Raw genomic sequence first — 13,896 nt, 5'->3', positions numbered from 1 at the left:
ACTTTATGTTTCAACAACTCTGTGATTAATGTGTGGTTAGGTTTTGGCACAAAAAACATTTGGTTATGGTTAGGTTAGATAATGTTATGGCTTAAAATATCTAATTTGGGGAGTACAATACCAGCTGGAAATGCAGCAGTGTCTTGTTAAGAAACAACCGCCTTTCGTGCCCAAAAAGCTGCTGGAAAAAGTCAGTGAGTCACAACACCCATGTTTGGTGCCTAAAAAGCTGCTGAAAACATAGCAATGACTCATGAAATCACAACTTTGTTGTTATCGAACAGTGGTCTGCAGCTTGACAGGTGTTTTGCCTACATATCTTGCCATCCATTTAGCCATAAAAGATAAAACCAGTTTTTGTAACTGTAACCTCTTAAGTGCAGAAAAGTTTACTTTATACTGACTCCACTAACACACATAAAACAGCACGTGGGATTAAGTTAACCTTTAGGGCTTTCTGCCAGAAAGCACTTTATGGAAAAATATTTCCATTTTAAATCAAACCATCATATATTTCCTAAAACTTCAGGTCTATCCGACTTAAAACTCTGAAGGCAAACTTCTCCCAACAGCCATAAGACATGGATTAATAACAAGATTATTTACAAAGGTGTCAAATTCAGCTCAGTAAAAACTGTCAAGGTTCATAGACAAAACTACTGTTTTTTTCTAGTCACCATGATTAGCTCAAGCATGTTTATATTGGATAAATTAGCCCGGCGGCTAGCGGATTCCTCCTCTATTATTCCTAGTTTTTCTTACTCATCATTGGTTTAAGTCACTGCATTTCCGGACAGAACAGCACAGTTGAATTTCAGCCTGCACGTTTTTCAGCCGAACATTGTTGAGGCAGATCAGCTAATGGTTATCAGCTGCTTGCCATTATCTGCCTACTGCTATCTGACAATGTTTCACTTTGATTATTGAATCAGTATATTGATCCAGATTGATGGATTGTTACACCCTTAATGACAACTAAGTTGGCATCTCTATTTTACTGGGACACTAAGTGTAAAATAGTGTCAATATAAGTCAATATATTATGTTATTTGCTTTGGGTAATCCAAAGAAAATGTTGTTGCTTGTTTCTGTGACTACTGCTCAGCACTTTGACCAACACATTAATCAATGAATTAACAATGAATTAAATTGTTGTATTAAAATTAATCACAAGTAGTATAGGTATAAGGTATAGTATTAATGGCATGCATTGGGTCTCTATATGAAACACAAAAGTACAATAGTCAGGCAATAGTCAAAGCTTAGTATCACCTTATACTGTGGTTCACTTGCTTAGTGTGCTTAACTACCTGATAGAAAGAGTTCAAAGACTGATCCTCGCCCATCTTTAGTGTAAAGGCTGTGTCACTGTTTATCTGCAGCATGTAATAATTACAGGCCTGGCTTAAACACACATGGCCCTGAAGTGTAACCACACCTCACAGCAAGCGAGCCTGAGGGAAAAGGTAAAATAAAGGGGGGCCAGAAAAAGAGCTAATAATAGAAGAGTCAGTAAGTTCAGGAATCTACCAATACAGACCAGTCAAGAGATAAAATGGAGCGATCAGTACAAATACAAGCTTGTGTGGCTCATGAGAAGTTAATATACTGTAGAACATAAAATAGATGTGCCAATTTAAGCTAACACCATGTACAAAAGTTGAATTTTAGTGTAGCTATCCAATAGTTTTTGCAAATTATAGCGAAAAGTCACACAGAGAGTTGGCTGACAGCAAGTCAACGTAACTCCCCACAGCAAAATAGGTGGTTGGAGACAGCCATGCCAGTCATGGATGTAGAGACAGCATTTTCCAGCTTCTTTCTTAATGTTTTTTCTGCCCTATTTGGCATCTGGCCAGTCCCATGCCAAGCACACATACTTTCCTCATGATGCCTGAAGGATGACTTTGTTAGTTAAAGGTGGTTTTATTGCATGCAGTGGGCACTTGACCTTGTGGAATTTTCAGCAGTGCCATACTGTATACCATTTTGTGTTAGCTGCAGTCTACTTGCCAAATATAGCTAGCTATAGGTTTCTAGCTCCAGTTTCCTTGTAAAACTTAGCATGATTTCACCACCAACTCTTGCTCTTATATACTCACAATATCTACATAAGTAAATGTTTGTGTGTGTGTTTTTTTAACCCTCTACCTTGCAATCATGTTTTTCTTGGTTTAGCCTGTTGCTTGCAGGCATTCATCTCAAACACTCATGTTTTTGTAGTTTTTCAATTAGTATTTCAAATATTTCCCAGCATATTAATAACACAATGAAGTTTGTACTGCATCTGAGTGGTTAGGCCAATAAAGCTCTTTGAATTTAGAATAAAGCTCCTATAAAATGAAACGCCAATCCTTAAAATCCAACACACTCTCTGAAGTGGAGGCCATATGTCTGCAGAAAGGAAAAAAATTAATCATGTCAGGGACTTATTTTAGAAAGCGACCCTGTCATTTTTAGTATTTGAGGTTTTGATCTTCAAATGTGCCTTTGGCAAATTAAATGAGTCAACATTTACAATTTCCTTTGAAACAGCTGAGCTAATTGTTTCTTTGCTCCGCTCGAGCCGCTGATGTGATGTTACCCAATGGAAGCATTGCCCAACTAGACAGATAATTGGGAAGCGAAACAAATGACGGCAGTGTCACACTGACAAGAAGCAGGGTCATCTAAATTCCAGTATTTAGTATTTCTATAGAACAAAAGCTGTCTGAACTTGTTAAGTCTCTTGTTCTTTCTTGTTCAACTCATTGAGCTTGCTTCATTACTCCCAGTAATATTTGACTGGTCTGCTGACAAAAAAATGACATGTCTGTGTTCTGGGTGCATTTTTGCTGAAAAACTGGAGTCATTGCTAACTTCTGTGGCTTGTCACGATGAAAACCACCCTGTGTTTCACCAGTTAAAGCTTTTACAAACAGTGCAAACATGCACTGGTTAAAACTGAAGTCACACTGTCAAAACTCCACACACAGTCAATGAAACAGAAGTCTATGTGGACCAAGCTTTAAATCCTATTTTCATTTCTCTTACCCAAAATGCATTCAATGACCACGTTCTCCAAAATCCATGAATCTATGAACTCCATGAACTACAATAACCATAGTGAAATATATAGAAAGCTTAGCAGCTTTAACTGGGAGAGTTAATGCAGGACTCAACAAAAGAAGAAGAAAATAAAAAAGGCAAACGTGGTACGTCACATACACACTTCCCCGCCCATCCAGACCACTCAGCCACTGTCCTGGGCAAAAGTGTGTGAGCAGATGAGGAGTGTGTTTTTGTATCTGCAGGGCTCGAGATTGGGACCATTTAGTCGCATTCTGCAAATATGGAGCACCAGTGTGACAGGGAGCTTCGAGTTTACAGCAAAAAAAAAAAACAAAACAAAAAAAACACTTGTGGCCCGCGACGATCCGTGTGCTCCAGAATAAAAGCACCAGTGGTTGTGCTTTGATTTATTTCACTATAACAGTACTTTATTCGATCTATTATACAGTAACAGCACTTAATTTAACTTTAAAGTAGCCGAACAGTACTACTACTTAACAGTAGTTTATTTGGTAGTATAATATTTTAGTAGTCTACAGTAGTTTAGAGGAAATTTCAAAATTCCAAGATATATGTCATGCATCGCGATATAGCCTTAAAGTATGGCATTATTATTCAGCCCTAAAATCATCTAAAGGAAAAGAAAAACAAAAAGGAGAAGTACAACAACTTAACATTTTCAAAATGAAACTTTTCTAGATGGAGATGTTGATCACACCAGGGTGTCATAGTGGTAAAGGCTGTTAGCTCATGCTGTTTTTTGGCTTTCTGTGCCTGTTGTTTATTCAACTGTTAAGGCTCATCTCTGTATGAGTGTGTGTAAGCTCACATTTTCTTGTCAGTGCATTGACACTAGGTAGCTGTTTGACTTAAAGGGGTTGAGTCAGGGTCAAACGTGCAGCCTTGCGAGTAGTTTTTAGAAAAGCTTGCTCAGAGCCTCAGGAGTAGTAAAGAGTAGTAAATGTACCGATTCAGCATGGCTTTAATGGAACTAACTGAGGGGGTAGGAGGAGGTCAACAGGTTTCATACAACGCACAGTAGATGTGCGGTTAGAAATGGAGACCTCTGCTGGAAAGTAGTGCTCAAGTTTGCCTAAGAGATCAAAACATGCTGATTTATTTGGCAGCAGATTTAAAAAATTAAGAACTACTCATACTACAGAAATTCACATATCTATTTTTTTGTTTGTTTAAGAAGGAAAGTCTTGCCAAAATTAAAAATCTATTTTTGTTGTGGCCAAGAAAATCAGCAATAACTGTGAGTTACAGACATTAAACTAATAACACAAACTATCTGACTAAATAAGAATTGAACAAAAATGGGACACTAAGAACCCAAGAGTGATTAAAAACCAAGAAATTAATAAATAAGACAGGTCTAATACTATCAAACAAAGATTTGGAGAGACTAAAACATCGAGATTCTAAAACATCAATGAAACAATGAAGAGAACACACAGTTCAAGGAGCAGTGATGAAGCCTAATTTCAAAGAGAGGCCAAATATTGCATGTATGAATATATGATAAGAACTAATGATGATAATAAAATTCTTGTAGCTGTATGTAATAGATTTGAAATTAAAAGTATAATTTGCATTTTGGCTAGAGTTAGAAGAAGAGATTGAGTCTTTGGTGAAGACAAGACTCAGGAAGTCACTGCTCTTGGACAAAATATAGTTCAGCACATAACTCCCCACCCTCAGTAAAACCACAATTTGTTGTTTTTACACTTTATTTTTTTCATGGCTTGGTTTGTGTTAGGCTTTGGACAACATGACAGCTCCCCAAATGTGAAGCCAAAACATCTCCCTCACCCCCTGGTGGCTGGTTGCAGTACAGGTCATAAAGCCTGGCCCCCCATGTTAGCAGATGGGACATGGGCCAAACTAAAAACTAAAAAGTATGCATCAAATTGATTTGTTCAAAGAATGGTTTCTGTCATTTTAGGTAGTTCTTATCATGCTGCTGTATGTTCAAGTGTTTGTTTTTCTAGTAGGTTTGTTATTTAATGCTATAAAATGGGGATTTTACAACTGTGTGAGCCATCCAGTGGGCTTGCAATCAGTTGTGCTGCTTGTGATTGATTGGAAGGGTGTGTGGGTGAGAAACTTGATACTTGATTGCTGCTGAGCAGACTCTGGCTCCAAATGATGCCACCAGAGCAAAATGGCAGCCGATATACCTGTTATACTTTAGCTTCACTTCTGTATAGTGGGGGTAAGCAGAGACATGCATCCTTCTTGATATATAGTCTATGATGGAGATAAGTCCTGCTGGGTTTAAATATGGCCCATAGAAAAATGAATACATGAATAGGCACCCCTCTTGCTGGAGGACCTGATGACACCTGCTGTTGGACATGATGTGTTGAATAAAATTATGTAGCTAATAAACTGTTTTGACGGTATTTAAAATCTTACTTTTGGAATTTTTCCAATACCTCAGTATACCATTTTACCATGATACCACCCAAGACTAGTTTGCTTATGCATTAAATAAAAAAAGATATAACATGTTTCGAGGGGCTGGTAGGCTTATTTTTGTTACCTTTGTCATATTTGATGACTGTCTGCACAGAAGCACATGAGACAGATAGTCTGTAAAAAAATCATGTTCCTCCTCTCACTCCCTGTGCTTCCAATGGCATTTTCTAGAATCTACCGCGGCTCATGGAAAACAACCAATAAGATCCGAGGAGTCTCTTAAACAGCTGTCAATCATGTCAACCATTGCTTGTGAACTGCGGTCAGATTGTCAAACTAGGCAGCACTGATCAAATGTGAATCAAGATTCTGTCACTGCGTTGCCTCTTTTTGACCTCAAATGTTTTCAGAATTATATTAGAGTGTACTGTTTAGCTGTATCATGAGAGTGTTTGCTCCGGCCAGTGGGCAGTGCTCAGTCTTCGGCTCGACTGTTTTCAACATGGAGACTGGGTCACAAACTTTCTAATTTTACACATGAAGATAATGTTTTTTCACAGATTATCTCTTCCATGTATCATGCTGTGGATGCAGTGACGGCAGCAGCAAATAACCAACTACAGTTTCTTTTTTATAACTCAACAGAATGATCTCACTAGACCTGATCCGAGAAGCTGATTATGGTCTCCGCTTCAGTGGGAGTAGCTTGTGAGTTAAATTGGGAGCAGACATAATCCAAATGTTTCTTAACTGAAAGCCTTCAACCCAGAAAAGCTGTGCAAAAAAGGTTGCAAAAGGAGTCACATTCAGGGCTGGTGAAATGGTCAGGCTGCACACACTGTGGTGATGGCATCAGAATGTCGCAACTCTTGGTCGCACTGTGCTCACGCTCCTGGGACTGTGACACAAACACTGTGACAAGCCTAGACTCTGAGGGGCCGCAGGCAAAGAGGCTCATCAATACAATGAATTAAGAAAGATTGAACAGATAATAATTGAATCTTGTTATTAAATAATAGCAAAAAGATCAAACTTCATGAACATTAAATTGTATGATGTGATTTACGAATATGAATTGTGTAAAAGGTTTTACAAATTAAAGTTTTTTTTCTGTGAAATAATCATGTGTTTATAACAGTGTTATGTGACCCATACATGAAGGATCATTCACAGACAGGCTTGTACCAATTGTTTCCTGCCAGTGTTCCTCTTTAGTAACTCTGATCAGTGGGAAGTGGTCAGGCGGGGGGTAGACTGTCTCGCAAACAGCCACACACACACACACACACACACACACACACAAAACGTTCATCAATGAGAACCAGTTAATAAGAAATCCAGTAGAAAAGCCTGAAACGACCTCCACAGAAATACGTATTCTTTCTTTCTAAGCTGATCTCTGACCTGTTTTATTTATTTTTTTTTTTTTATAATTTTTTATTTAGAAAGAGCACTTTCAAATGGCAATGTCATAATCAGGAAAAATAATCAGCATAAAACATATGTATACAATGACATTATCAAATAAGTAGTCACAGATCATCTGAGTATATCTCCATATAGCTCTTTCAGATGTTTTTGAGCCTTTATGTAAACATTAAGTGTGAATTATTTACAAGAACACGGGGGGCCTTCACATTGGAGAGGTATAGAAACAGAATATCAGTACATCCATATAACAAAATAAAAAGTTCAGGTTAAAGGTCACAAAAAATTACCTAGGTCAATACAACACTGTTTGCCTGACCTTTTCCAATAATTTAAGAGAAGTCTGGTCTTATAGGTTTAACATATTCAGTCCATTTGCTCCAAATTTTGTAAAATCTATCTTTCTGGACTTGAAGGGAATATGACAGCCGCTCCATTATGTAGATTTCATAAATAATGTCTATCCATCCATCTATAGTGGGTAAGTGGGGTTTGAGCCAATTTCTCGTAATAACTTTTTTGCTTCCAGCCAGGAGAATTAGAACCAACTTTTTATCGTTATTTCTCCATCTGTCAAATTGAATATCTCCCATATAAACTGTATCCATAGTAAAAGGAATATTGACTCCAAATATATTGTTAATATGTTTATGGATTTCCTGCCAATAGGGAACAATGACTGGGCAGTTCCAGAAAACATGATAATGATTGGCATCGTCCATCCCACATTGTCTCCAGCAGCTGGAACCCCCTCCCCCATATCTCTTTTGTAAAGGTGTAATAAAAAACCTAGCAACGTTTTTCCAACAGAATTCACGCCAATTAGTGGAGCAAGTTGAAGTCCATTGTATGAGACATATTCTTTTCCAAGCATCCTCTGTTATAATCAAATTGCCTTCTTTTTCCCACTTTTCTTTTATATACCACGTATTTCCTGATTTGGGATGGAGTACATCTTTATATAGTTTAGAGATAATCTTAGTACACGGAGATTCTGATACTGACAAAAGAATTTTCAGAATTCCTGTTTCTACTTTACCTACATTTGGTCTCAGATTCTGGTTGAAATAGTGACCTGTTTTATTTTTAACTAAACAAATGTATTGTTGCATGTGTCTTTTTGTAGTTGATTGACTCATTTGCCTGGGAGATCGGCACATTAAAGAAGGAGATGGGGAAAAAGACGACGCCTGCAGAAGGAGGCCATGAGACAGATACACTTGATGGGTGAGCTCATTGTGTCTGTACATAAGATAGTTTTCTGGTTTTGACTGTGTTATACTTTTCTTTTCATGGGCCAGCCAGTATTGCCATTAAATTTAATGAAGTGCAGTTTCCCGTAGATACCAGCAGAGGGCACTCTTAAAAGACCTTTAATGTTGTGTTATGTGAAATGTGAAGACAACATACTGACACAAAGCTGTCACCAAGCTATGTCAAGAATCAGAGGACAGCATGACAAACTGATAAGCTGTCTGGGAACTGTTATGTAGTGCGTGTGCGGACCGTAAGTCTGTGAACCTGGACAACATCTTCAACCTGTAGAAAATCTAGATCCCAGATAATTCTCTGATGAAAAGACATCAGCTATATAAAGAAAACTCAGAGTGTGTGTGTAAATAATCTCAAAAAGGTTTCACAACATGCCCAGGAACTGGAATGTTTGGTTTGCAGTTCTGGTAATTATTTTCTCAGATATCTTTTCTGTGTAATCCAGAAAGTACCTGTTACATGTTGAAGGAAGTGTGACAGGACTGGCAGTATGGAGTCACTGTGATCAGTTCCAGTTAGTTCATCTGCTTTTGAATTATCTTTAAAGTCACTGAATTAGTCATACACTGTCTGATGTTTTTTTTTGCTGCACTCGAAACATATTAGTGCTGCCCACACATTTAAAAGTCTCTTTGTGTGTGTGTGTGTGTGTGTGTGTGTGGTGTGTGTGTGTGTGGGTGTGTGTGGGTGTCAAGTCAGTACTTGCTGTGGGGTGGAAAGAATTGTGATTATTATAATCAGTGGATTATTAGTCCATTAGCTGTAGTAAAGAGTTTCTTGACAAATGAAGATTTTACATACAAAAATATAATGAGCTTCTAAACTATGATGTATTGTCAAAAGAATAACTAACCAACAGTGTATAAAGTAGCCTACTTAAAGATTAGCTCAGCCCCAACCTACTTCACTAATAAAATGCTACTCACACAAAAATGCATCAGTAACAATGATCTAATGATGTAATATTTACACAGTATCACATACATCACATTTTACACAAAAGTTCTTCAGATTTTGTTTAATCATTAATTAGCTTAGCAGACACACTAAAGTTTCACAGCTGGACTGTTGCTAAGCAACATATAAACATTCCTGCACACTAGCCTGCTACTTTGTGTACACTTAAACCATAGACTGTTTATAAAGTTGAATGACATCACGACTCCCCAAAAGTGAAGCAGAGCATCTCGATCTCCCCCTGGTGGCTGGTGGCAGTATAGGTCATAAACCCTGCCCCCTGGGACTTGGGCAAAACTAAAATATCGAAGTGCAGGAATACATTTTTCCCAAATATGGTTTCTGTCATTTTAGGTGGTGATGTTTGGTCCTGATGTTTTTAAGTATTCTTTTTTTTCTGATAAGTTTGGTCTTAATTAGTTATTTGATACTATAAAAGGGGGGGTTGACATCAGGATTTACGGCTGTGTGTGCCAATTGTTTTACTCTGGATCAGTGGTGCTGCTCACGATTGGTCGGATGGGGTACAGGCAGGAACTGGATATCGTGGAGATCACCGCTGCAGACACTGTCTCCAAGATACCTCACCAGTGCAACACGGCAGCAACTGTGCCACTGATATTTTGATTTCTCTTTTTAACAGTGGGAGGAAGTGGAGACGCGTCGTCCATCTTTACTTACAGTCCATGGTTCTACAGGTTACTGCAGTGCAGGGCAGCTACTGTATATCACGTACATTCAGATTCATATTCATTCATAATTCAACTTTGTGTGTGTGTGTGTGTGTGTGTGTGTGGGTGTGTGTGAGCGTGAGACCTAGCTGTGACTCAGACCAATTTCAAAATTTACCAAGAACTTGAGAATCTCTTTTTTCCCTTCATCTGTCCGTTCTTGCAGTGGAGTCATACAGCTGTGTTATTTGTCCCTCGAGGTGAAACATTATTAACTTGAGCAGACACGTCTTTACTTCCATTTGCATCAACTCTCCATAGTTGTTTGATTTCACTTGTATCTTTTCATCTGCTTCTAAAATATACACCACATACTGGCTGAACACATCTTTCAACATCATGTCAACAAGAGGCATTCAGATAAGAGATTACACACACATATGATCCCGCTGGTCACATTTTAAATGTGCATTAAAAAAACTCTAACAGGGAACAGCTTGCTTTGGCAGCAATGCAATGGGATGAAAAGGGAGATTGTCACTGTAGCAGTGCAGTAATCCAACGTTTGTAAAAGTGTGATTGAGGGCGGATTGTCACAGTCATTGAGCTTAATATAAATATGATTTAGGCACAACTGGTTGGACTGAGTCTGTTTCAGCATGGGTCAGTTGGTGTTGACAAGAGATAATACAGTGTGCTGCTGTTTCTCCTCTGATCCAGTCACTGCTTGTTGTCCTGATTATTATCATTTTAACATATGTTTGATGTTGGAGAGTGTAATCAGGGCAGTTTGCATTTTCGTATGCAAGCTGGAGACATGAAAACACAACAAAACAAAAGTGGCTGAAAATATTGAGCAAATGGCAAACTCTGATGAGCTGTGATGGGCCACACTCAGACCAACAGAGCGCTACTAAAAAAAAATGTAGCCCCTCTCATTCATTTGGTGTCAGTCTGTTGGGGCAGCGAGGGTGCCAACACAGGAGGAGTCTGGCAAAATAAAGCAATGTTGTAGTTTACTGTTGAACTGTTATGCCAGATTGTTTGTTACCAGCTGGCCGACATATTGTTTCCTGTGCCAAAAACAGCCAAGCTTGCATTGCCTCACCTACCAGCAAAAGCTTTTATTGGTCTGGTGCAGCACAGAGCATTCTGGTAGTTGCAGATTTTCTACCTCTTGAGCAAAAGCAAATGCAACAGCCATTTTTCTCCATTTTTTTCTGGTTAGCACCTATTGAAAAAGTATTACTGCATAGACTGCCTAGTGTTATAAAAAGAACATATTTCCAGCAGTAAAATACTTAAACTTTGGTTGCAACATTATGATAGGTCATTATGAAAGTGCTGCATTGGCCAATCAAATACATGCAAGCAAACATTCACGGTGGATTACATTGTATTATGAATAATCACACAGCAAAAGATAGTACAACATACTTAATTGTCTGTTATTTTGAAACACCCTTCCTTATGTTTCAGTGCAGAGCTTCAGACTAACTGAATTCCATCTCACTATGGTGAGGGTCACTTACTTTTAGCCTTCTCTGTAGAGTTTAAAGTCCATCTTGCCCTCATCTCTCCATCCAATTAATTAGCTTTTTTTTCATCAATTTCTCTCCCTTCTCTGCTCAGACTGCAGGAAAAAAAACTGTTTGAAACTCTTTTGGCACAGTTACATGCAAGAATTCAGGTTCTCTGTCGTAGCGACTTGACTCTCGTGTCTACCTATCATAATGTATTTACACGGTCATTCACTGTGTGTTCTTTGTGGCTGCAATGTCTTTTGGTGAAGTAAGTCATTATGGTGGTGGCATGGTGTGTCTTAACACGTGGGCTCTAATGATGAATAAGCATAAAGAAGTCTCATTATTACTTGAGATATTCCAATCACACTGGCGTTCGACTGAATTCGTAAAAAAGTGAAAGTGTTTATTACAACATTCTGTGGTGACATAAGAAAGTACTTTACAGGAATTGTTGTATATTTTATATTTGTGTGATTTGTTTTCAGACTGGGTGAAGAGGTTGGAGGTCTTTTCCTGCAGGCCTCCCCTCGTGCTGGGATCGGAGCGGGGCTGGCTGGAGCCAGAGATTCAGGCTACGACTCCCTCCATCGGAGGCTCAGTGTTCTGGACAGATTGGTGCACACGCATGCTGTGTGGCTACAACTGGGCCTCAGCCACCAGGATGCCATACAAATACTGCAGAACCAACCGACTGGGGTGAGGGAACATCGGCTACTTTGACTCCTTTTATCCACACTGTTGACTTAAAGCTTCCACTTTGGTGTAAAAGTTGAACTTCCTAGCCCAACAAGACGGGCAGAACATTACAGCACCTCCTCAGGATAATTCAAAATGATGCACCACAAACTACTGCTTTCAAAGTAGTTGCTACCAAATAACTCAGCTTTAAGCCAACCAAAGTGTGAGTGTTTTATGATAACAAACTGCAGTCTTAACCTAAAAAAGAAATATAGAAAGTCTATGTGTTTATAGTCAAGATTCAGCACCTTTTTAGGCCTTACAGGCCTTCCTATGTTTTTGAAGGCTCATGAATGATGTTACACTGAACTCAAATCAGCTGTTTTCTTCTATACATGACAGTTAATCTTAATTGGCATTTCTTTTTCTCAACCTGAAAATCTCAAGTTATATATATATATATATAGCATTCATGTGTAGAAAACTATGTAGAAAAATGAAACTGATAAGGGCACAGTGGAGACCTGAACGAAAGCTATACTGACAGAGCTGTCAATCTCTGCCATACACCCTCGTCCTGCATTAGACAAGTATGCAGTTAAAGCAACCAAAGTGCTAATAGAACACTGGCCAAGAGTCAGGGAGAAGAAGACATTAATTAATCAAAAAAAGATGCCTATTAAGTATGTATGACTGTTAAAATAAAAAAATGCATGGTATAGACAGAGAATTGAATAAAAAGTTCCTGAAAATCATCAGGAAAACTCATCTCTAATGAAATATTCACAGGAAATAATCTGCTCAGAATTCATCCAAATCACTGGTTTAACACAGACTTTGTGCAGTTTGTGTTCACTATTTGGGTTAATTGTACAGGTTATCAGTTGTTTCAACCCTACCGACCATCCTCTGAACTAAAAATAAAATGTTCACAAAACTGCCTCTCTGTATAAAGACAACTTAGACTTTTATATAAATCATAAAGTCAGAGGTGTTGTGATTTATTTTACTGAACCGTATTAAAATATAATCACATCACTTCAAGTGCCACTCAGAATGTTTTAACAAGTACTGCTTGCAAAGCTTTACTTGTTTCAAAGAGTATAACACGCAAAACAATTTGCGTTATCAGAAGTTTGTGGTTTGATTTACTTTGCTCACAATTACTCAAACAACTCCAGAATTATTATCCTGTTGTTATATAGATAATGCTAAACACTGTTTGGTGTCTAGAGGTGCATGGCAATACCTTTTCCCAACTAGTGGGTACACAGACAAAAACTCTATGACATTAATCATTCAAGACACTTAGTAAGCAAAACAGTTTTAGAGCTCACAGTAAGTATGTGTCTGATTGGATTTTTCCTCCCCTGGCCTGCAGACATTCGTGGTGAGGAAGTCAACCAGCCTGCAGAGGAAAGTCATATCTCTTCGTATGAACAAAGACTCTGCAGTTGCCGTCAAAGACTTCCCTGTTAAGGAGAGCCAATACAGTAAGCATCTGAGAATGTTTGTTTTTTCATACTTTGAAATGCATAAAGCTGCCAGTCCGATTTCTCAGTCCTCCCATAGCAACACAAACTATTAGACAGTGGTATGAAATGGACAAGGCTATCACGGGGATATATGGCGGCTGATGTCATCCTCTGCATGGAGGGTAAGGAGCACCCAGGGCTCATTGTTTTCCAATTTGCGGACATTCTCTGTCGTTTTTCTTCTTTGAGTTAGCTGCTAACTGCCTGTAGCTGCTCTTTAGATCTCCTGACAGTGGGTCACACACAACATGTCTTCAAAATGTCACACCCATCCCATCCCTGATTGCATCATGCTGGTTGTTGCTCTTACACAGATGTTGATTTAGCACTGTTTCTACCTCTGCTGCTGACTTG

At 38.6% G+C, this 13,896-nt stretch overlaps 1 protein-coding gene across 1 annotated transcript in view; it reads left to right on the top strand.

Moving 5' to 3' along the window:
- The window catches only part of LOC125903603 (ras and Rab interactor 2-like), a 71,191-nt gene that overhangs the window by 22,460 nt on the left and 34,835 nt on the right, over nt 1-13,896 (top strand). Inside the window, exons 3-5 of the mRNA XM_049600620.1 lie at nt 8,030-8,130; nt 11,815-12,025; nt 13,389-13,500. Coding sequence (XP_049456577.1) covers nt 8,030-8,130; nt 11,815-12,025; nt 13,389-13,500 — 424 coding nt within the window. The remainder of the gene's footprint in view (nt 1-8,029; nt 8,131-11,814; nt 12,026-13,388; nt 13,501-13,896) is intronic.

This window comes from Epinephelus fuscoguttatus, linkage group LG16, assembly GCF_011397635.1.
Source record: "Epinephelus fuscoguttatus linkage group LG16, E.fuscoguttatus.final_Chr_v1".
Taxonomy (NCBI): domain Eukaryota; kingdom Metazoa; phylum Chordata; class Actinopteri; order Perciformes; family Serranidae; genus Epinephelus; species Epinephelus fuscoguttatus.
Note: the sequence above shows the minus strand (reverse complement) of the source record. Positions and strands in the feature narration are given on the sequence as shown.